Source organism: Numenius arquata, chromosome 7, assembly GCF_964106895.1.
Source record: "Numenius arquata chromosome 7, bNumArq3.hap1.1, whole genome shotgun sequence".
Lineage (NCBI taxonomy): Eukaryota > Metazoa > Chordata > Aves > Charadriiformes > Scolopacidae > Numenius > Numenius arquata.
The window spans coordinates 55,078,640-55,102,563 of NC_133582.1; the positions used below are offsets into that span (position 1 = coordinate 55,078,640).

Here is a 23,924-nt window from a genome sequence, read left to right on the forward strand (position 1 = left end):
TTTCATCAGTCTAGCATGCAAGACATAAGAAGAATGAACACAGACACAGTTCTTTATTCCCTCTTTTTTTTGAGAGACTTATTTCTAGGCATCTCAAGTTTGCCTGCTAGATAACATAGATCTGACCGTAGTTCAAGTACACTCATCCGTCAAAGGTTCAGGTAGTAAAGACAGCAAGAACATTCTTCTGCAGTGAGACAATCAGTAAGGAATGCCCCAACATCTCTGTGGGCTTTTCTTTCATACATAATAGTCTCCTTTATCAGAGCATTTCCCATCTCATGACTTTTGAATAGGAAAGTTGTCATTACAACACATGCTATTCCCTTTTGTCATTCTTTCATTGGATGTAACATAAATAAAGTACATCTAGCAACAGCAGGATTACACATTGCATTTTATACCCCAGTACTCCAAATTCTATGGGATAAATCACGTGTTTTAAAAACGCTTGTTATTGAGAAAGCTAGTGCCAGACAACTATGCTCCACAAATCACAGCAGAGAGTCATTGCGGTCCATAGCAAGTCTGCTGGACTGTGCCCTTGTATAATCCCGTTCAGGCACAGAGTGTATTTTCAGCGTATTTAAGTGCTCTCAAATGTTAATAAAAATGATTGTAATGGTAAACAATACAAACTGCACCATATATGCCAAAAGGATGAAATTGACCCTATTTTTTAGCCTAGAACACTAATAGAAATATGATCTTTTCTTCTTCTTTTTTTTTTTTTTTTTTTTTTTTGGCATACTATAGGTGGACTTACTGTAATAGATATGTGAATCGCAATTTCCATAAATATTTTTAGCAGACAACTGTGGTCTCTTTAAGGAGAGAAATCTGATTTAATTTCACTCAAAATACTTAAAAAATAATTTTTCGTGTGATGAAATGGTCCTTTTTCTTATTTTCTAACCTGCTCTTTTTTCCATTTACTGTAAATATATAGCAATTTTTTGACTGAATGGACAAATGTATGTGTTTGCATATTAAAATTTTAACATGCAAGAAAGGATCACTAGGCATCACCATTCACAGAGTATTTTTAATCATCTTTAAAACATTATAAATGTTTAAAATTATATACTGTATTAGTACCAATTTATATATATTTGCCATTAATTTTGCCATCAATTAGTGTGACAATATTCATCACAATATTGTCCACAGAAACATAGACTCATCATACAACTGAAGTAAGGAATAAGAGCTTTCTACAGGCTGATGGGGTACAGAGGGTCATCAGCAGCTATGATAAATAAAAAGTAGGTACTTGTCACTGAAGTGCCTTCATTGTTCATTTCTTCCAGAATAAATACAAGTTTGCCTTCTCTTTATACCCATTTCACAGACTCCCTTACACAGTGAATCATACCTTTGAAAGGCCTGACGTGAGCCAGCTGCAACAAGCTGCCTAGAGTAGGGGTGCACATTACAAAATCCTGAATGTAAACACTAAATAAAGCAGATCAAAAAGTTACTGTGGTTGGAAAAATGGCGCTGATGAAACTTTACTAGATGTAAAGCTCTCTGAAAAAGCGGAATACAACTGGTGAATATTTATATAGAACTTCAATCTAACTCTAAAAATGGATGCCACCAAAAGTCAGTCTTTCACTCTGAATTTGCATCTTTTCATCAGCTAAGTCCCTGTTAATGCTACTGCTGTACATAACAGTCCTCCCCATGGGACATCACATCGAACATTATGTCCTTTAACACGGGGACTAATACAAGTTTCCAGCAGAGGAACTCAAGCTAATTTTAAATGTAAGATTGAACAGCGCAGTTCAGGACCACTGAATAGGGATGAAAACCTACAGACAAAGTTATTAGTTGTTGACCATGTTGTGCATGTTTAGATGAAGAAAAAGGCTGAGCCCAGAAAGCTAAGCGCGGGCTCTGTGAAATGCCAGCTGTAACTGTGGTTAAAAAAAACTCCAAGCAATGTGATGGATTTCATGGGATTAATGAGTGTCAATTCTGTTAAAAAGCAAAAGTGTAAAGAAAGGAAAGGATCCTGTTCTGTACTCGCCAGTCTGCAGAGCTCATGCCACCTACTGAACCCTACTAATGAACTCAGCCTCTCACCATCCTCTAACATTTCACAGGTAGGAAACTGGGCACTAATGATCAGAGGAAATGCATCTCTCGGCCATGCAATTTTCTATAGATGGAACTTCTTGAATTAACATTTTATAAAGTGGGTGTCACATCCCCAATAACATCCTCAGTAATTAAATGATGGATTAAGACATGAATTGTGGACGTATATAAATTTTTCAACTTTCTTCACATATAAAAATTGAATCCCTTTTTTGCATCTTCAAATTTCTGGACCGAGTCACAGCTCAGTTACGAGAAACAAGCCAAAAGCAAGTTTTCCTGAGTGAGATGTGTGCAGCAGTTTTTACTATATCATTGTAACACCCTGTTACCACTCATTCTCTTAAGTGTTACAAATACATTGTAGCACACATAATATAGGCACTGCTTATACAAGTATTTCCTTTTTATTATTCTACTGAAGTTCATCTTCTTGTAAAATATTACTGGATGAACCAAATTTCTGCTTTATTTTTGGAATCATGGGATTGCATGGAATCATGGGATTGCATAGGATCATAGGCTAGAAGGACCTTTGGAGGTCATCCAGCCCAACCCTCAGCTCAAAACAGGGCTAACTTCAAAGTTTTCTTTGGACTATCCACAATCAGCCCCAGGTCTTCTTCCCTAAGCTACTAATGAATAAACAATAATCAAGAAGTATTCATAAAAAGCTCAAATTTTTCATTCCATTATGTATTATGTACTCCCACCTGGAGTACTGTGTCCAGCTTTGGAGTCCTCAACACAGGAAGGACATGGACCTGTTGGAATGGGTCCAGAGGTGGGCCACAAAGATGGTCAGAGGGCTGGAGCACCTGTCCTATGAAGACAGGCTGAGACAGTTGGGGTTGTTCAGCCTGGAGAAGAGAAGGCTCTGGGGAGACCTTATAGCCCCTTCCAGTACCTGAAGGGGGCTGCAGGAGAGACAGGGAGGGACTCTTTAACAGGGAGTGGAGCAATAGGACGAGGGGTAATGGTTTTAAACTGAAAGAGGGGAGGATTTAGACTTAGATACTAGAAAGAAATTCTTTACTGTGAGGGTGATGAGACACTGGAACAGGTTGACCAGAGAAGCTGTGGATGCCCCATCCCTGGAAGTGTCCAAGGCCAGGCTGGATGGAGCTTTGAGCAACCTGGTCTAGTGGGAGGTGTCCCCGCCCATGGCAGGGAGGTTGGAACTCAATGATCTTTAAGGTCCCTTCCAACTCTAACCAACGTCATAAGCTCTGGAGCTTATTATTGCTAAGAGTAATACCTACTGGAAAATCAGAAGCTGCAGCTACAGCTCCTTAAAAATGTTCATCAGGTCGATCAGATATGGTATGAATCAGTTACACAAATAATAGTTTAACTGGAAGCTCCCACATTGTAAAAGGAAGCGTGGTTGAACACGCAGTATGGAATTTTATAAAGTGGTTAGCAAAAATATTCCTATTAGCTGACAATGTGACAACTGTTGGCCTAACACAGGAAACAGATAACTGCAGAGGGAACTGCAGCTTCGCCTGTGGTGCAGAATTCTTCCTACTGGGAATTAACTGTAGGTGACAGAAAAACTGCTGCTAACCACCTTCAGAAAAATTTATGAGGAGATGAAAGGGGAAGTAAATGAACATAAAAAGATGGAACTAGATTCAAAGTTGTAGGCTTACTGAACTGCAAGATCACCTAAAACAGGAAAGGGTTCTTTGAGATACTGTCAGGCAAGGAACAGAGACACGTTAGTGTTCTTCTCTGAGGAACACCTTAAAACAATAAAAGATTCCATGAGTTTCAGGGATGACTGCTGTGTATTAAAAATAGTTAAAAAAAGGATCACTTAAAGGCTATTTTTGTTCAAAAAGTACGTATTTGCACTTAATAAACATACATCAGTATAGATATGTGAAATAAAAAAAACCCATGATTCTTCAGTAAAGCTTTGAGTGTAGATACAGGCTTGACTAGGACAGATGCACTTTGGTCCGAATGGGCAGCTCCAAGGCCACAAAGCTTAGGGGGTATCATACAGAGGCAAAATACAAGCTGTAGCAGCTGATAAGATTTTTGGGGTAGAAGGCAGAGGGGCCAGATGAGGAAGAAAGATGGTAAAAGCTATCTTTGTTTGCCCATTAAATCTGCATCTCCTTCAGAACAAGAAGAAAATGGAAACTACAATAGCAGGAGGAAATAAAGGAAATTGCTGAAACAAGGAACGATATTTTCAGACACCATAACTCACAGATTTCTAAGAGTTTCAGCAAAAGGGAATCTTGCTTATTCTCTTAAATTGTTAATTTAAGATAAAACAGTAAGAATAATCCCCACATTACAGATTTGTTCAGCCTTCATTTACTGCTTGATACCTTAAGTTGGGAGATTTCAGATTTAAATCTTACCAACAAAAAAATGCCTTAAACCAAGTGAAAGCCTTTTAAACCCAATTAATGCTATATCTTTCGAACCAACTGAAGCCTCCTTTGCTAAGCAAGGGTAATTAGCCTGCTGTAGAGAAACTCCTTCCACCCACCATCTCCCAAGACACCATGAGAGATCTTTGTTTCAAGAGCGTTTTGTGTTGCAGTAACTCTATTAAATAAATACTTAATAAACAAAAAATAATCCCTCTCAAAAGTTCAATTGACACTTGGTGGTAAACGTGGTCTTTGATTCAATCAGTAACTCAAAAGACATTTGTCAGTAAAAGACTAATCAAAGTTTCCACTTCTATGTGCATGCGTACAAGCATGCGGATGTGTGTTTGGAGGTCTTTCAAAAAAAAAACCAAAGGAGATTTGACACCATTTTAATGATAACATTCAATGAAAAACATAAACACAGATGAGCATGAACTTCCGAAGTTCTTTCTGGAAGTCATTCCTATATTCCAATAGGTGGTTACTCATATAAACACTTGGCATATGTTCCTCATAAAAATTACAGCCAGTTATTTATATCAACTGTCATTTCAGATTACTAACCTATTGGTTATAATGTGCCCAGATGGCTTTGAAGAAATTCAGTCACTTCTGATAAACAGCTTCCTGTGCTACCACCCAAACTATGGAATGTTCTTTAGTAGGTTTGTAGGGGAAAACAGTGATAATCCCTAATAAAAACATATCTTTAATACTTGAACTAGGAAGTAATAAAATCAATAAAAATAGAATAACAAAATAAAATAAATACAATAAAATTAATAAAATTAAATGGGCTCAAGATGAATGGGCTTGGAGAAGAATGTTTATTAATCAAGCAGTACTTACAAGAAGCTTTTCCTGATAGCTTCGAGTTTTTCTGTGGCTGCTGCTAATTCAGCATTTGCCTTGGCCAACTCACAACATTTTGGCTCTACCTCACAATACACCTTGAAAAAGACATACAACATAGGTATATTAGGCAAGAAGTTGGTCTCACATTCATTATAAAAACTACAAATGACTCAATGACTCCTGACGAATGACTCTCACATAATCCTAGCAGTGTCTCATTAATATATTTGCTTTAGAGCCATCTTCCTACACAAATAGCGAGACGTGGAGATTTCTTTCATAATTGACTTTAAGACTACAGGAGATTTGATTATATCCTATATAAGGACATCTTAAGCAGAACTGAATGCAGCCTTAGTGGATCTACTCTCCAACTAAAATTAATTTGTATGTATCACTTTCATGGTTTTAGAATCAATCACAGAATCACAGAATCTTAGTGGTTGGAAGGGACCTTTGAGATCATCGAGTCCAACCACACTAAAAAAAAAACCAAACAAACAGGTGGAATACCGGTGGAAATCGGACAGGCATTGCGCTCGAGCAGATTTGAACTAAAATTGATTAGTTTTTTACTATTTTGTAATTAAATGATAAAATGCTCTAGTACTGGGATGAATGGAGGAATCCTGCTGCCAGGTGCTCAAGGGAATCACAAGTGATAAGCTCTGTCTTACACTCCAGAGCCAGACTCAGATGGACGTTTCAAGTGAAACGTGTACATCTGGAGAAGAATATTTCCCAACTGTTGCACTATAATGACGATTTTAAAAGTCCTGGACAGCCACATCTTTTTAACCATTTTCTACTAAAAATAAATACACGCGTACATACTGTTAAGCGCTGAATACTTCCTACTTTATCTGTGGTTGCTGTTACATTCTCCTCAGAACACTAAGCTGAGCTTACCAAAATAATAAAAAACTTTAATAACAGAAATTTCCCCCATCAGGGCTACTCAAGAGATGAAACGATATATACATACCTCATTGAACTTTACTATATGATGACCCAGGCAGAGATACCAGCTGCTGCAAAGGATTTTGTATGAACATAATTTGGGTTGAAATCTGGATCCTTCAAGTAATGTTCCTTGACGACTTTCAAACCATTCTGAGGAATATGCTCCTTATCATAGTTGATTAAAGCTTGTAAGAAGTCATCAACCTGCAAGAACAGAAGTTCCAGTGCATCAATTCTTTTCCATTTCAGAGAATTAAAAGTTAACTCCTACTTCCATCACAAATGTAAAACTGGAATCCTGCACTGGCTTATTGTTTCGGAAACATGGAGTACAAAGCAAAAATATTATTTCCTCCAAAGCCTGAAGTATTCGTCCTCACAAACACATTTTGAGATGGTATGATTCACTTGAGGATTTTAGCAGAGATGAGATAAATATAATGAAATGTTCTCCCTTTGACTTTCCTTCTATTTTTGCAATTAATAAATCCCAGTGGCACTCAGTCTGGCTTGAGTTTGTCACCAAAGGTACACAGGAAAGAACAATGCAGTGTCATATCTTATCCCCGTAAATTCAAACCATAAGAAAATAAAGTTGCTATTTAGCTTCTCTTTCTCTGGTTCTCATTCATTTCTCTGGTTCTCATTCATTTCTCTGGTTCTCAAAGCTAGCATCTAAAATATTGTATGATGTCACATCAGTCACTACCTTTCCCATAAAGACTTTTGTAGCTTCCCAGCTTTGATCTCTGAGCACTTTCCATTTATATTCCAGTAAACCCATTACCACAGCAATAACATTGATTACAGCCATTGGTGGGTTGGTGAAGGCTTTTGGTTCTGTAAGATTAACCTGAAAAAAGAAGATCAAAGGAACAGCTACAGAATTGTGCAACAATAGTGGATTTGTTCCACAGAAGCTTTCTGACTACCAATATACAACTCTCAGTTCTTTGAAGACTGTTGTTAATTATTTTATATGGCGAAAATACTCACAATCACAGCCCTTCGCTTGCTCTGCAACCCTATGTGCAACTTGGTCAAGTATGGTGATGGCAGGTGTAATGCCAGGTCAGGTACAGCAGTTGCCGACTGTTGCTTTGGAAAATGATGCCCAGAGAAGATGGAAATTTGATTGTGCTTGGCAGTTTGGTACTGGAATGACCACTTAATAGCCTTGAACTATTTGAACAATGAACAAATTTTTTTGCAGACATCAAGCTGCATGATCTTTACTTGATTAAGCGTGTCTAAGGTTGCTGTAGCAGCAACAAGAGCAGATGCAGCTTTCAGCAGGTCATCATCACATTCTTTCTGTCTCAGATATACTTCTCCTTAGATTGCTGCTACCTATTAAAACAATGAATCTTAAGATTTATATTGAAGACTAAGGCTGTAAATCAAATCAGAGCTGCTTAAGCATTCGCACTTGCACAGTATAAGGTCTGTATACACAAACAGATTAAAAAAACCCCACCATTATTTTATGTTATGCATAAAAAGACCTCTACAACTCTGACACTCCAGCAGGTTTGTGCCTGGCTCTAGACTCCACCTGTTCTGCATGGTGAGAATTAACATCTCCTGTTTATACAGCCATACTGCAGAAGAGTCAGCCTCACCTCTGCACCTGGGAAGATCATGAAATAGATCCTGCTAAAAACTGTGTTAAGGCACATGGAGGACAGGGAGGTGATTCAAGTCAGCCAGCATGGCTTCACCAGGAGCAAGTCCTGCCTGACCAACCTAGTGGCCTTCTATGATGGAGTCACTACATCAGTGGACAAGGGAATAGCTATGGCTGTCATCTATCTGGACCTCCGTAAGGCCTTTGACACGGTTCCCCACAACATTCTTCTCTCTAAACTGGAGCTATATGGATTTGATGGGTGGACTGTTCAGTGGATGAGGAATTGACTGGATGGCTGCATCCAGAAGGTAGTGGTCAATGGTCCATATGGAGATCAGTGATGAGTGGTGTCCCTCAGGGGTCTGTATGGGGATCAGTACTGTTCAGTATCTTCATCAATGACATAGACAGTGGGATCGAGTGCACCCTCAGCAAGTTTGCAGACATCATCAAGTTGAGTGATGCAGTTGACACACCTGAGGGATGGGATGCCATCCAGAGGGACCTGGACAGGCTCAAGGAGTGGGCCTGTGCGACCCTCATGAGGTTCAACAAGGCCAAGTGCAAGGATGCTTTTGAAAAGGGAACCTGTAAGCTTGTGAGGACACATCAGACAGTGAATGCTCCTGGTTGCCAACAGGAACCTGAAGATCACTCCAAGATATAAAAATTTAGAAGGATGGCTGTTTAGGACTCTCTATAATATTGTAGGATGCAAGAGTGAGAGATTTAGTAATGAAGAATAGGAGACCAGGTAATGAAAGAAAAATCTGGGGAGTATTAGGGCAGTCAGTTATTTTTCAGGAGTTATTGAAAACGGGAGAACTCAGTAGCTCATGCCATTTCAGTGGGGAAGCTGCAAGTTCAAATGCAGAAGCTAGACCTAAGCAAGAGATGTGTAGAGGAGGTGAAGTAAAGATTTTTTACTAATATTTTGAGAATTGTGACCTTTATTCCCGCACTCCCCATCATTTTCACCCTTTAAAGGGCTCCTTTTTAGAAAATCAGAGAAAATCCCAGGGAGCCGATGGTCATTTCTAGTGATGCACTGGGGGTCTCCCTAACCAGTACAACATTGACTGCATTTTTGGGGTATAGGTAAAAACATCAGATTTGTTAAAACAACCTCCCTTTTTTGGTAAATTTGACTTTTTCTTTTAATTCCTCTGTTCCAAGTCTGAAACCATAGGCCTTAACAAGGGAAAGAAGAGGAAAAAAGGAAATATCCTATATGAAAACACTGTACTTAAGTTCAGGTTTGGAAATTAAACAGATACCCATCTAAGCAGATTTGTCAAAACTCTGGGCTTAACAGTGGCTTAGATCAGTGAATTTACATCAGGTAGCATGAGTTTTAAGTAAAATCTGAGTCCTTCTCAATTTTCTGCAATGATTTAATTATCTATTTAAGAGCTGATTATCATATCATTGGTGCAAATTTCTCTGGCAGAATACACCTGGAGGGTGTTCTGTATCATCTGCAATTGCGTATTTGGACAATTATCCTACATATTTTTAAGGATACATTACCTGAGGCTGAAATTAGTTATATTTGGTTCATCTTTATCCTTTTACCTCATGCTCAGGCTCATTTCCTGTCATGTCTTGCTTAAACAAAGTCTAATTACAGAGAAAGAGGATGTTACAGTGATCAAGATGTTAATACTTGGATCAAGCACTATGCCTTGGCAGTAACAAGCCTCTGTAAGAATTTAATATCCTTACAAAACATGCTTCTACAATTGTTGGGGGCACTTTCCATGTACACGTTTATTAAATGGGACACACATAGACACTGTCCGTGAAATGACAAAGATTAAAAATCAATATGTATTATATTACAAATGAAAAGTTACTAATAAAATTAAATATCTCCTCATCTTTTGTGATATAGTTTTTAGGGTGAAATTTCTGGTTTGCATCTTAGCCACAACATATTTTTAAAAACAAATACTGCATATACAGTTACAGTTTTGATTTGGTTTATCTTTTCTCTAACATGGTTTGAGATCTATCTTGCTGAAATTAACTTAAAATGAAAAGTTTAGAATGTAACCAGTTGAACAAGCATAACATTTACAGTACATAGTGCTTCTAACATGACACGGCATTTTCCATTAAAACAAACAGCTAATTTAAGTCACACAAGTTGCATTATAGTTCTGTCTCTCTTTTTTCTTATGCTTAGTTATTCTTTGCTTGCTGATGGCCCCCCAAAAATATGGGACAAGATAACATTTTTTAAGGGAGGAAAAATTAAACACAGCAGGTTGCAGATAAACCTTAGGACAGTATTTCTCAAATCTACTTCCTCTAACAAAAAGATGAAAGAGCTTTTCATCCCTGTCTCCAGAAGTTTAGTCCCCTTCACATCAATAAATTCTACAGTATAGAGCTCGCCAATGATGGCTAAATTGTTAGAAAAGGTGGAAGAAGTGTGCCCTCAGCAATCAGATCATGAGTGGCACAAATATACCATGTAAATAAAGAATGCACTTCAGCTGAGGGAGGTAAATCAAAAAAGCTCGTCAGTCTGGATCCGTGTTTGTTCCCAACCTTCAGCTAGTGTCCCTATCACCATATACCTGCACCATGCTCTGCATGCTTTCTTCCATTGAAGGGGCAGGTCCCATTTTAAAAGGCAATGGCATATGTATCTTCACCTGTAAAACACTCTGGCTGGCATAGAATGGTTTGAGTTGAAAGGGACCTTAAAGATCATCAAGTTCCAACCCCCCTGCCATGGGCAGGGACACCTCCCACTAGACCAGGTTGCTCCAAGCCCCATCCAGCCTGGCCTTGAACACCTCCAGGGTTTCAGCTTCTCTAAGCAATCTGTTCCAGTGTCTCACTGCCCCCACAGTAAAGATTTTCTTCCTGATATCTAATCTAAATCTACCCTCTTTCAGTTTAAAACCGTTACTCCTCATCCTATCGCTGCACCCCCTGACAAACAGTCCCTCCCCCTCTCCTATAGGCCCTCTTTGGGTACCGGAGGAAGCCTGTGATAAGGTCTCCCCAGAGCCTTGTGTTCTCCAGGCCGACCAACCCCATCTCTCTCAGCCTGTCCTCAGATGAGAAGTGCTCCAGCCCTCTGATCATCTTTATGGCCCTCCTCTGGAGCCAGGGTAGTGAGCTTACTGTGTGACCTCCTTGCTGCCCTAAGGGTCTTGAACTCTGCCATTTCATGGTCACTGTAGCCAAGGCTGTCTTTGAGTTTCACATCTCCCACCAGCCTCTCCTTGTTGGTGAGAACAAGGTCCAGCACGGCACCTCTCCTCATTGGCTCCTCTATCACTTGGGGAGGAAGTTATCATCAATGCATTCCAGGAACCTCCTGGATTGCTTATGCCCTGCTGTGTTGTCCCTCCAACAGGTATCAGGGTGATTTAAATTCCCCATGAGGACCAGGGCTTGTGAATGTGAAGCTGCTCTTATCTGTTTATAGAGGGAGTCATCTGTTTGGTCTTCCTGGTCAGGTGGCCTGTAGCAGACCCCCACTGGCATCATGCAGAACATACAAACGGCCAGTAAAATGACAGCTGTTTTACTGCCCACTATTTTAAAACCTTAACAGTGTCATGTTCATGGTCAGACCCTTGTTGATTATTGTACAGGTGTAGTAATCTCTGCCACATTTATGGGGCATGCAGACTGACCCCATTTTTCCTGATGAGTCTGATCTAAAGTGACTTCCACTCTTCACCTTTTTTTAGGCAGTACTTCACTCCAAGGCAATACCTCCAAGGTGTTTACTGGCTTAATGTCGTAAAATTCAAAAACGCCTTATAAACTCCAGTTTGAAATCTATAGAACAGGAAAGCCAAAATACTTTTTTTTTTAAGGTGACAAATTTTAATCAATTATGAAGAGTATTCACAAATTACTTAGCTGGAAAATGTATTCTCATTTGCTGAGGTTTTTTTTTTTTTGTAACAGAAATTATAGAAGATTAATATTTAGAAACCATCCTCAGCCTTATGAAATAGTTTTAGATTAATGTAGCACAAAATGAAACTTTCATTTCCAATGAAAACATTTCAGAATTGCAATAAAGCAACGAACAGGGGAGAACAGTAATCATTAGTGTCATGTGCTGAACTTCATCCATGAAACAAAGTGGCCCAAAGATGTGATTATCCCACGATAATCACTCTCTGTGTTTTCACCTAGTTGCCTAATGAAGTAATTAGAATTGTGTTAAGGGTATATTTTGATCATCCAAATCCATCAGAAGCATATGGAACCAATTCAGGAAAAGCACCACTGAAAAGTGGTTGGTAGGATGTTGAGCTGTTGGATTCAATTTGTGCAAGTTTAATTCCTTACAGCATTTGGGCTTTAAACTTCATAGTGATTTTAAAGTCCTATAAAGATATAGATCAGCAAAAGGCTGAAATCCATAATTACCATAATGCAGAGAAATATAAAGTCCTGATCTAGTCTTCATTTATGTCAGTGCTGAAAATCACTTTTTTCTCAACAAAATTAGGATGAGACACAAGGTCATTAGAGAAGTATTAAATATTACCTAATAATAAGAAGTCTTTAAGAAACAAAGCAGAAGAGAATGAAGGTCTATTTTGATTGCTCAGACGATATAGTCTTCCTTGTTGATTAGTATCTGAAAACTGCTTACAAAGTTCTTGGCAACTTAAAGTTTCCATAGCTTGAAATTAGGCATTAACAACTATTATAAGTCAATTAAAAATCTCTCTCTGTAGTATTGATAAATCACACAATGAACATCAGACTTTGTAGCAAAATGCCAGAGCTGAACGAGCCCTTCAGAATTCAAAGGCAGAGGAACTCTAGTTTACAGCATCCCATACTGCTGGTGTTTTATTTCAAAAACTGTGCTTCTAACAGCAGATGAAAATTTTGGAGTCCAGATGAAATTATGCATTTCTATTTGTTCTGTGGTGAGGACTAACGCAGGTAAACTTCTATGTTTCCAGAGTGGATGTTGGTAACTAATGTTAATAGGCTGAACTGAGAGCAAAAGGAAGAAGATTCAACACTGATGACACATATTATTAGGATTGCTATTATAATCTTAAAATTCAAGGTTTGCACCTTGCAATATTACGAGATACTGGAATGACCTTCTGTATCAATTGAGTTGTTCAATTTACCTAGAGCCTCAAAGCCTTTAGAAATCTGAAGTGCTCAGGGATGACTCTCTGACCTTTACTGTATTACAAATAGGTCTGATTCTCAAGATCCACATCCATTAAATGCTTGAATGAGCTCAGTATTTATTATTCTTTCATCTCATTAAAACAGCTAAAAGGTTGGGAAAAGTCATAATGTAAAGAAAGGTCAAGTGGTAATCACGGTGTGAAATGCTGTTATATGTGTAAGTATAATAATTCCTTAGACTTTATGCTCCCTGGAGAGGAAGTTGTTCAAAACTGTTCACCTAAAAAGGTTTATTTTGTGCTAAATATAGCTCAACAGCACTAAATGGGGGAATCAGATTGACCTTTTGCTCCTCTGCATCTGCAATAGCCCCTTCTTGGCTCACTTTCTCAGCCTGAAACCCTATCTTAGCAATCAAAGCCCCAGCATTTTGATTTCTCAGTTGCAGCTCTACCTCTTGAGAAGCAAGTTTGGATTTTAGATCTTCTAAACAGGGAAAAAGGTAATGTGTTATTCAGGAGTGAGGGTCACTAGATATGGTTCTGGAAAGACGATACCACGTGAGCCCCAAAAAGCTGAACTGAAAAGAAAATTTGCGTTTCGCTCGTCTCAGTACTAAAAGTGTTTTTTTCCTTTTTTTACTTTGTTTCCAGTTGACAGCTCCTTGTTTGCACCTCACAGAATTTTGTTGACATAAAGAATTTAATAAAACTAGCCTAACTGCTCCCACCAGGGACCCTGCAGCTCCTCTGGGATGCTCAGATGTCCATGCAGCTGCTGAGCGTGTGTTCGTAACCAGGTGTCTCAGCAGCGCAACAAGGCTCTGCTGCAGCATCTAGCAAAGATGCAAATGTAAAAGCATTCTAAAAAATGCTTAGTAATCACTCTGAGCAGACAATTCCAGCAAAGGTTTGCTGAAAGGTTAAGACAGACTCAGAGACTGACAAAGAAAGACTACCTGTTAGTTTGCTGAAATAGCAATTTATTGCCTGCCAGCAAGAAACCTGTATCAAAATATCCAGCTACAATATCTTTCCACATATAAAGGAATTGTTTCAAATACTTGGTTTTTTATTTATTTTTTAGCCCGATCCCTCGAAGCATCTTATCCAGCAGCTATTCATGATAAAAGACTACATTTTAACCAGAGGGAGCTCCTGTTAACCTCATCTGGATAAGGGTGATAAGACAAAGGGGAAGACAAATATTAGAGGGCTTAAACTTTTATCAGATGGAAGGTCTTGAGGGCTCTTCTTTGGTGGGCTCCTGAAATGATGCAAAACCTATAAAATCTTCCTTTCCAAAATCTGGCCTTTTTGAAATGAGAAGACAAAGTTGTAATACTGACTTGTCACAGGTGTCTGTAAAGATCCCAAATCTCTCCACTCACTTCATTTTTCAATTTGTGTGAGCTGACTTTATGCCTTTTTCTTTCTGCGAAACTAGAGGGTGCTGCATTTGCTATTCTTGTGTGGAGCTCCACGGTGCAGGGTACTAATGGCTCAGTGTTCAAGTACCTGGCTAGAGAGGAGCTGCAGCTCCATCTGCCAGCACAGCATGCAGCACTTGAAGTTGTCAAATCACCTTTGGGTCATCGTCAAATTAGAATTCAGAGAAAAAGGGCATTTTAATCATTTACTAGCATGAGATACCATGTTAAAAATAGACTTTAAAAAAGCAGTTACTCTTCTCTGTTGACCATTTACTTTTGCAGGTATTCAGCTTGAAAAGTGGGAGTAAGCCAGCCAGCTCCCATTATTAATCTCATGCAGTAGCACCAAGATGCAATGTTATGCAAAGACTAGCATCAAGCATTTCATTTGCAGTTTTTTTATAAACCATGCAGACTTTTTTTTTTTTTTTTTTAATAAAGAAATCACTGGACTACGGCTTGTCTTCAGCATCTGCAAAAGGGATTACAGAACAGGGGGAAAGGCTTCCAAGCAGTTTCCCCTCCCTTCTGTCATTATGGGCCGACTAGCCACAAAAGAACTGTAGGCATAAGCACCGACTTGGGGCTATGTGGCACTAGCCCCACAAGGAGGTGACAATGGCTGATAAAAGGTTCTGCACTTGTTCCTCCTGCCTTCAATGCCCCTCAGCTTGTCATTGGCCCTGCACAAAATCCCGACATACAGAACTGCATCTTCTCTGTACCACGGTCTTTCTTTTACTGTGGCACTTACTTCCCTTTCTACCGTTTTACTGTGGTCCCACTACACTCCCCTCCATACTTTGTCCTTGCTCAAATGGATGGACTCCTTTTTCAAAAGAAAGCTAAAGAGCTCAAAGAGATATAGTCCCTCACAACATCTTCTCTCTAAACTGGAGAGATATGGATTTGATGGGTGGAGTGCTTGGTGGATAAGGAATTGGCTGGGCGGTCACATACAGAAGGTAGTGGTCAATAGCTCAATGTCCAGAGGGAGACTTATAACAAGTAGTGTTCCTCAGGGGTCTATATTGGGACCAGTACTGTTCAACATCTTCATCAATGACATAGGGGGATCGAGTGCACCCTCAGCAAGTTTGCAGAAAACATTAAGCTGAGTGGTGTGGTTGACATGCCTGAGGGACAGGACGCCAGCTGGAAGGACCTGAACAAGTTTGAGAAGTGGGCCTGAGTGAAATTCATGAGGTTCAATAAGGCCAAATGCAGGGTCCTGCACCTAGATCTGGGCAACCCCTGGTATCAATATAGGCTGGGGGATGAAGGGGCTGAGAGTGGCTCTGTCAAGAAGATATGGGCCTGTTGGAGCAGGTCCAGAGGAGGGCCACAAAAACAATCAGAAGGCCGGAGCACCTCTCCTACGAGGACAGGCTGAGACAGTTAGGATTATTCAGTCTGGAGAAGAGAATGCTCTGGGGAGACCTTATTGCAGCCTTTCAATATTTAAAGGGAGTCTACAGGAAAGATGGAAGACAAATGTTTTAGCAAGGTAGGTTGCAATAGGACAAAGGGTAACGGCTTTAAACTAGAAGAGGGAAGATTTAGACTAGATAAGGAACATTTTTTTTACAATGAGGGTGGTGAAACTCTGGCACAGGTTGCCCAGAGAGCTGGTAGATGCCTCATCCCTGGAAACATTCAAGATAAGGTTGGATGGGGCTCTGAGCAACATGGTCTAGTTGAAGATGTTCCTGCTCATTGCAGAACGGTTGGACTAGATGACCTTTGAAGGTCCATTCCAACTTGAACTATTTTATGATTCCATGATTCTAAGAGATTCTACATGAAGAAAAAAAAACCACTCCAGTTTCCCAAACCAAGTAATTTCAACAAAACACAAAAATGGCACCCCACAAGTAATCAGTCTAATGAAAAAGCACTGCAATAACTTTGTTTTATTAGAAATAAAGCCAAGATTATTTATAAAGAATGAAAGAAATGGTTGTGACTTTCATATCTTACCTGGAAAGCTGCTGGCTTCAGGTTCTGCATGCCATTCACTGAGTGCTCCATGTGTCCCAACATCTCCTTGCTTTTCTTCTCTAGGAAGATGTTATAAAGGGTGATTTGCTCCAGAAAACTCTTCAGAGCACTGTAATTGTATTGCCTCTCATTAAGATTGTGTTTGGCACTCAGCTTATTCAGAGTGGTGTGGGCATAAGCCATGAAATATCAAATGGAGTCCTGGTTGAGTGGCTGAACCATGCCCAAGAAAAAACAACAAATGTAAATACAAGAGCAAAGAAATGTTTCAAAAATTAGTTATATCTATGTAAGTCAGAAAAGGTTACATTTCTAAGGATGGCTCATTCACAAAACTATTCTTCAACCTACCTTATACATAACTTTGTCAGTATGTAAAAAAGATTAGAGCAAAATGAGCCTTCCCCAACTTTTTTGGATATAAATTAATTAATTCTGCGCTAGCATTCATTAAGCCTTCATCACCACAAAAGCTCAGTGCTTCAACGTAGTTTCATTATTTTTTTTTAAATAAATACTCTTAAAACCTAAAAACAGAGATTAAATCAGTCACTACATTGCTATATGCAGAGTTAATACTATATGTATTTTCTATTTCACCTCTGGAAATCCCATTTAAGAAAAATCCTGTATAGGTTAAAGAAATACAATAGAATATCATCAAATTCCTATTCAGACTGAAGTGCATTTATGCCATTAACTTCAGATTGAGCAGAACTAGACTCCACGACTTAGATTTCTGAAGTTGTCCAAGTGCCTGCTAATCTGTGCTTGTCAAAGTCAGCAATAAACTAACACAAACTGTTGCGAGGGCAGGATTGGGCAACCGTGGAGTTCTCTGAAAGCTGAGGCTCTACATGTCAGAAAATCAGCAACATGTCTGTGCTGAAGAGCCTTCTATCAGTTTCAAGGGGCATTTGGCCAGAAAAGTAGTTACGGCTTAATGGAGTTCAGAGTCACTCTGAGCTGTGACAGTTGACATTCTTCCCTACACGCCACCAAGCATCAAACCACCAAGTACACCTCCAGCTCCAAGCAAATCTCAGCATGCTGCAGAAAGGACCCCAGCTCAATCCCGTGGCCCCAGGGGGCTGTGCTGGGTGCCACACAGCACTACACGGGGTTGCTCTCTCACCACAGGGAGGAAAATGCAGCCCTGATACCGGAAAACTCTCTTTCACATACTATATTATACCCAAAACAAGCTAGGCATATTTAAAACCCCTCCAGATGGTCATTTAGTCATGTATTTCTAAGCAAAATGCAGAGGAAAAATGTCTGTCTTAATTCACCTCTCCCAGCAAAAAAAGAGGTAGTTCCAGGACTACAGCTCAAAGGTCCTTTTTTTAAATTTTTTGAAAACTGAAATAACAAATACAAGATATTACTACACTTTTTTGAACTAGAGTATACTTCCTCAGGATAAAGATGAAAAAAGAAACCCCCCAAAATATTTTTTGTTTGTTTTAAAGGGCCCTATCTACCCATATTACTAGAATACACGCATATACGTGTCTAAGCAAGAGTACTGTATGCAAAATTAACAGGGAAATACTAAGAAAACCCATTTAACTCCACCATTGTAACTAACTTCCATTTTGTCCTCTATGACTTCTAGCATACTTAAACTTTGTAATTTGTGGAGTCACATCTCCCTCATTTTAATGATTATTTATTGCATTCTGTACAAGACGAACCCAGTTCAATTAATCAAGGGAAGCCTAAAAATCAATTAATATGAATTAAATGAGCTACACCAACTCTTAGGAAAGTCACACATAATTTACCAAAGCATTGTCAATAATGCTTAGGGAACTTTGGGAAAATTGCTCATGAATGCCTGTAGATGCAGTAAAATGTTTAAAGCCTACATCATTAATATTACAATCAGGTTGATGCAGAAAGACTGGCCGTTTTCCTCAGTAAGAAACCTCATTATTTTCTTGTGACTTTTAAAAGCTAGTTTAGAAGAATACTTATTTCACATACTATTACAAAAACAGAAATTAAAACAAGGACTAAATAAAGAATGATTTGCATTTATGGAAAGCCGAAATAAATTGCTTTACAAAAAAAATAAATCAGAACATCATTAGTTGAGGCAAAGCTCGCATAAATTCATCTTAAAAATAAAATTGTTTGTAAAAGCAAGGCAAATCAGCAGGAATGAGCATTTTATGAAGATTTGAGCAGCGCTTGGCTTCCAACTGAAATGTGTTTCAGCCTTTTTCTCCTTTTTTCATTGTTTGTGACACACGCACCCTGCAGTACAGCTCTTCCTCACGCAAGACAACCTCCTTACACATGATCCTTATGAGAGGGCTCTACTCAGCAGCCCTGAAAAGCCCTCTAACAACAGTTTCATTTGTAAATCAGTGAGGGAAGAAGTGGGTTCCGGTAGAGCTGGAAGTGGCCTGAGACAACTTGTCTCAATGGGGCAAAATAACTATTGTTATCGAGCTTAACAAAATGGCACAGCATGGGAGAGACGCCGAGCCAGAGAGCAGCTGGTTGTAATTCACACTGGTTTTCAGAAAACACTAATCGTTCCCGAACAGACCTCTTTGAGGATTGGTCTTCCCTGCATTTTCAATTTGTCACTTTCTCTTATGATAAGGTCAGCGGTGACAGCACTTCCTGACATTAACAGCTGTGGCTTTTAAAAGGGTCATTGTGGAACTACTAATTGCAGTAATTTCATTAGCATAAATTATTTATTCTGCCATTCATTTATCTACAGAGGTTTTTTTTTTTAATACTACATTGTACTTTTCAATATATGCCCAGTCAGGGTTGTAGGCAAAGGAAATTATTATTGCTAATTTAGCCTTCTTTATTAAAAAAAAGGAAACAAAAAAGAATTGATACAGTAACAAAATCTGATTTAACTGCAGCTCACTAGAAAGCATAAAGTAGCTTGAAGCCGATAATGAAGATTAGGCTGTTACGATTCAAACCGATTCAATAGTCCTAAAGACAACTGAGCAATAAGCCTATATACAATCTGAAAGAAAAATGTAAGGGTGAAGTCTGCTCATTCTGATGCAGGCTCTCTATTCTAGGCCTTGGCTGACCAATTTTTAAGCATAAAAAAAAGACCAAAACCACATAATGCAAGTTATGAGTCGAGTTCAGACAGGAGTTTTGCCCTTTTACTTTCCTCAGGTTGTAAACTACTCATTACCAAATTGATAAACCTTAGCCCTTCGCCATTAAGTTGAGCTAAGCGAAACATGGCCAGCAAAGAACGAGACAGACCAATGCCACCGAACTTGAATGCATCCTGCAGGCAGTTATAAAAAATAAGAACAAAACCAAGCCAGCTTTTGTCTGAAGGAAGAGGTAACTGGGAAGTGCGTGTGTGGAGGAGCAGGGAGCGTAAGAAGCAAAGGAAGAAGGCAAAAAAATTAATTACTTCAGGTTTCTTTTTTGCCATACCACGTGCTGTAAAATACTACGGAGTATGATAAACTAAGAGCATAAAGAATTTATCCTTGGTATGCTTAATAGCATGCGCTGTTTTGTGCTGAGCATCAGAGGAGCAGCATACACGGCAGCGGCAGCACTCAAAGGAGAGGGCAGAGGTGTACTTTGCTGTTATTTTCAAAGGGATGGATTAAACAATCCTGATTCTTTTATTCTATACTCAGCGCTGATATGTGACACCAGCTGAAAGTAAGGGAGATTGCCTGTCGTGTTGAATTTGGAGACAGAGACATTATTTTAAAATACTATAGATTATGATTTATAGCAAATGAGGTACAAAGGCAGTTTTGTAAGTTTGTTAAGCTTGGTATATGGATTTCAGAACTGCTACACAGTGTTCTCTTCTTGTGCTCTTTTAAAATTAAGTTTAGCAATTTGGGTACTGAAACAGAAGAGGGCTCTTTTCGTTTCTTTTCTCCCAAGTAATCAGTCATCCAAATTGCTTAAATTTCTGATACTCTCCATTTCCCTCCAAATATCTCTGAACTCACTGTCTCTTATCCTTAACCCACACATTGACCAATGTGCTTCTGAGTGAAAAGGGGCTCATGGGACTTATTTTCAACAGGCACCATAATTAGGGAGGATCACTTGTTCTTTCTGTTCAGATACTTTCACACAGGGCAGCAGGGACACTCACAGCATCCTTCATAGCACACACTGACGTTGCAGCCCACCATCTCCCTGCTGAGCTTAGTCTGCCCCCCCTTTGCCCTTCCCTGGATAAACTGTATCTTCCAGAAAAGTACCTAGGACTTGGTTTGAAGATAAGGAGATGGAGAATCTAAATCTTTCTTCTCAACTCACACAATCACTGTGATTTTTTTTTTTGTTTTCTCTCACCATTTAAACCCAGACATTTTCCAGCTTTTGTTAGGGCCATGTAGATAGGATGCCCTATTTGTATCGAACTTTTAAGAGAAAAAAAATAAGACCACTAGCTTAACTTCAAGCTACCCTAATTAAAAATAATCTATAACATTACGCAGTGATGAACAACAACAACAAAAAAATCTATCCATTTTTGGAAACTCAGAAAAAGGACAATTGGTCAATTGTCAATTATACCAAAATAATCACTCAGTGATAGACCTTGCACTGCTCATCATAAGGGACAGCACAATTAGAATACATTTCAGAAGTCCAGGCATACATAAGCCATAGAGACGGGATGGCAGACTGCAGCTGAGACTCCCACTTCTTCAGGGTGGTCCTTTTCCGCCAAACCCCTCTCGTTCTTTTGATATCCTAATATACTCCTGTCTCCCCTCCCTTTACTAATTATTTTTCTGTCATCATTCTCCCTTCACTTCCCTTTTACTCCTCCTCAGACTCTTTGGTTTACACCTCTCCTACCTTTCTGGCTCAGTTTTGCTTCTCTTCTGTCTTTCTTGGTTGAGTTTCCCTTCTCTCCCCCCATAACACTGACATAGCTTCTCTGGTATTTTGACACCTCTGTTCTGATTTTGCTTTTTTCCATCACTTTCAAATCCTTCCCCTGTCTTCTAACATTTTTTTTTGCCTTCTACTGTCTTGTCTGCTGGTCTTCTCATTGGCTGCACAGGCAGACATACTCAGTCTCCCAGCACTGCTTTACGTATGTTGATGACACAGGAACCTTAACTCACTCAATAAAGCGCCGTGTAATTTTGTTAGTTGCCATTTATTTCACTCGGCGGGAACTGAAGAGGAAAGATATTTACTAGGAGCAGTTAACAGCAATGTGCAAAAGAGACTCATAAACAGTTGCTAGGGTCAGAGAATTCTTTGCCAAATATCTACAAAAGGAATTATATAGGAACATAATGCTTTAAAAAAAAATAATTAAACCCCTCCCTCCCCCAAACAGTTTCAATATTAAAAGCCTAAATTCTGATGAGCAGATGTGCTTTCAAAGGAGAAAAATATAATTAGTTAGGAATCCGAAAAGATAATGTAATAAAAAAATAAACAAATAATAAAATAAACAAATACTATTTTCTTTTCTCCATGTAATCCTACCAGTTTCTTTCAAATAAATGGGAATATGTAAGTTGGTATCACTTCAAAAAAGGGCAAAACACCCACATAGTCCACAGGACAGCAAATAACTACTCTATTAGGATTTTAAATCTCTTCTGAGCTGCTAAAATAAAGCAGAGGGCGCTCATGGAAAACATAAACGCCAAGGACTTGCAGACATCTCTCTTTCCCTCGCAATCCAATAGGAGGCATCCGTATGCCGCGGCAGCGCGGGTACCAGCCCGCCGGACGGCAGCCGGGCCGCCCCCCCCAGCCCCGCCTCGCAGAAGCCCTGGGGAGGGGAAGGGTCCACGGGATACCCTAGAAGCAGCCTCAGGCATCCCTGCAGATTTCCTCTCCCCTTCGTCTTCATTTCCAGAGGACTCCATGTATTTTGTACGGGTTTAAACAGCGGAAAAAAGCTGTAAACTCATCAATCGCTCACGCAGAGATTTGCCCCGGGGACTGGTGCTACCCTTGGCTAAAACCAGAAGGCTCTTCCTTGGGCATTCCTGAAATCCTCAGTCTCTCATGATTATAAATCCCGTATACAAAAGAACGGTCCCAAATACAACAGCACTCCGGAATGAAACTACTACAACAGCAATCGTTGAAAGTAAATCTTCTCTAGATCTATGTGAATTACTCCACCAGCAAATACCTGAGCAGTCTCATCACTAGCACCTGGGTGGCACAAAAGAGGCAGCTCATTAAAACTCTTAGAAGAATATGAGAACATTCTTTTTCCCTGAAAGGAAACTCACTAATGCATGATTATTTTTTTTCTGAAAACTAACAAGTCACACTCCAGATCAATTAGGAACAAAAAGAGAATAATTGCACAGGTATTAAAACTCTAAATGCAATTGCTATGTGGTCATAAGGGAAATTTTCACCTGCTTAGCTGCTGAACAGAGGGAAAACTCCTCCTAGTTAGCTTGGACTGCAATATTCCAGCCTCACTGGCTACAGCACTAGTGAATATATTTAACTGTATTGAAGAGAGTTAAATAAATTCTGTATCTATGAGATCCTAAAAGGCACAGGACTGAAGAATTCTGCAAAGACAGCGCTATGAATTACATAGCGCTAATCTCTTCTTTTCTTTTCCCCTCACTTCTCTGCCTGTGCTAGACAGCTCTCCAAACCCAGCTGAAGGAACTGGGCAGTGACGCACAATAAAAATACAGCTTCTAGCAGGTCTGAGCTTGAACAACACTGAAGGCAACAAGTATGCAAGAAGGAGTAAAAAAAGAGCATTGTTTTTTTCAGCTTATTCAGTTATCGATCTTTCAATGGTCTCCGTTGCTTCCTTAGAAGACTGACGAACTTGAAACTCTGTACCTCGACCCCCTCGGCTTCCTCAATGAGCCTCCTGCTGCTGCCCATGAAACTGTCAATAGCGGTGCCATTCACCATGGCCGGGAACTTCCCAGCTCACCCTCACAGCGTGGCACCGTCCGGAGAGAAACACAGAACAATCTGCAGAGAGAAGGGAGGGAAAAGGGAGAGAAAAGAATCACCCGGCAAGTTGAGGCGGTCAAAGAAAGGCATCCAACCAACCGCGGCCCGGCGCCGGCCGGCGTGCAGCTGAGCCTCCAGAACAAGTTTGGCAGCTAATAAGCTTTGCCAGCCACCTTGAGCACATAGATTTTGCTCCCTTTTCACTGCACAAACACAGCACACTTGCAGCCTCCTTCCCTTCTCTCCCTGCTGGTACCAGTTACCCGGTTTGATAGCTATAAATAATAATGCAGCCGCAGGGGCCAGCTGGCTCGCAGCCAGCCAGAAGGTGCACGTTCAGCCGGTCACGGTGACACAAACCCAGTTCTTGAGTTGCTAAATGTATTCGAGCCACTTGACGCCGTTTAAACACACGCTGCAACCCCCTTTAAAGAACGGGAAGGCG

General features: G+C 39.7%; 1 protein-coding gene across 1 annotated transcript in view; it reads right to left on the reverse strand.

Moving 5' to 3' along the window:
- DNAH11 (dynein axonemal heavy chain 11) overlaps positions 1-23,924 on the reverse strand; it is a 54,871-nt gene that overhangs the window by 10,631 nt on the left and 20,316 nt on the right. Inside the window, 8 exon segments of the mRNA XM_074150905.1 lie at positions 5,351-5,455; positions 6,346-6,365; positions 6,368-6,527; positions 7,033-7,176; positions 7,560-7,673; positions 13,439-13,581; positions 16,495-16,741; positions 23,360-23,497. Coding sequence (XP_074007006.1) covers positions 5,351-5,455; positions 6,346-6,365; positions 6,368-6,527; positions 7,033-7,176; positions 7,560-7,673; positions 13,439-13,581; positions 16,495-16,741; positions 23,360-23,497 — 1,071 coding nt within the window.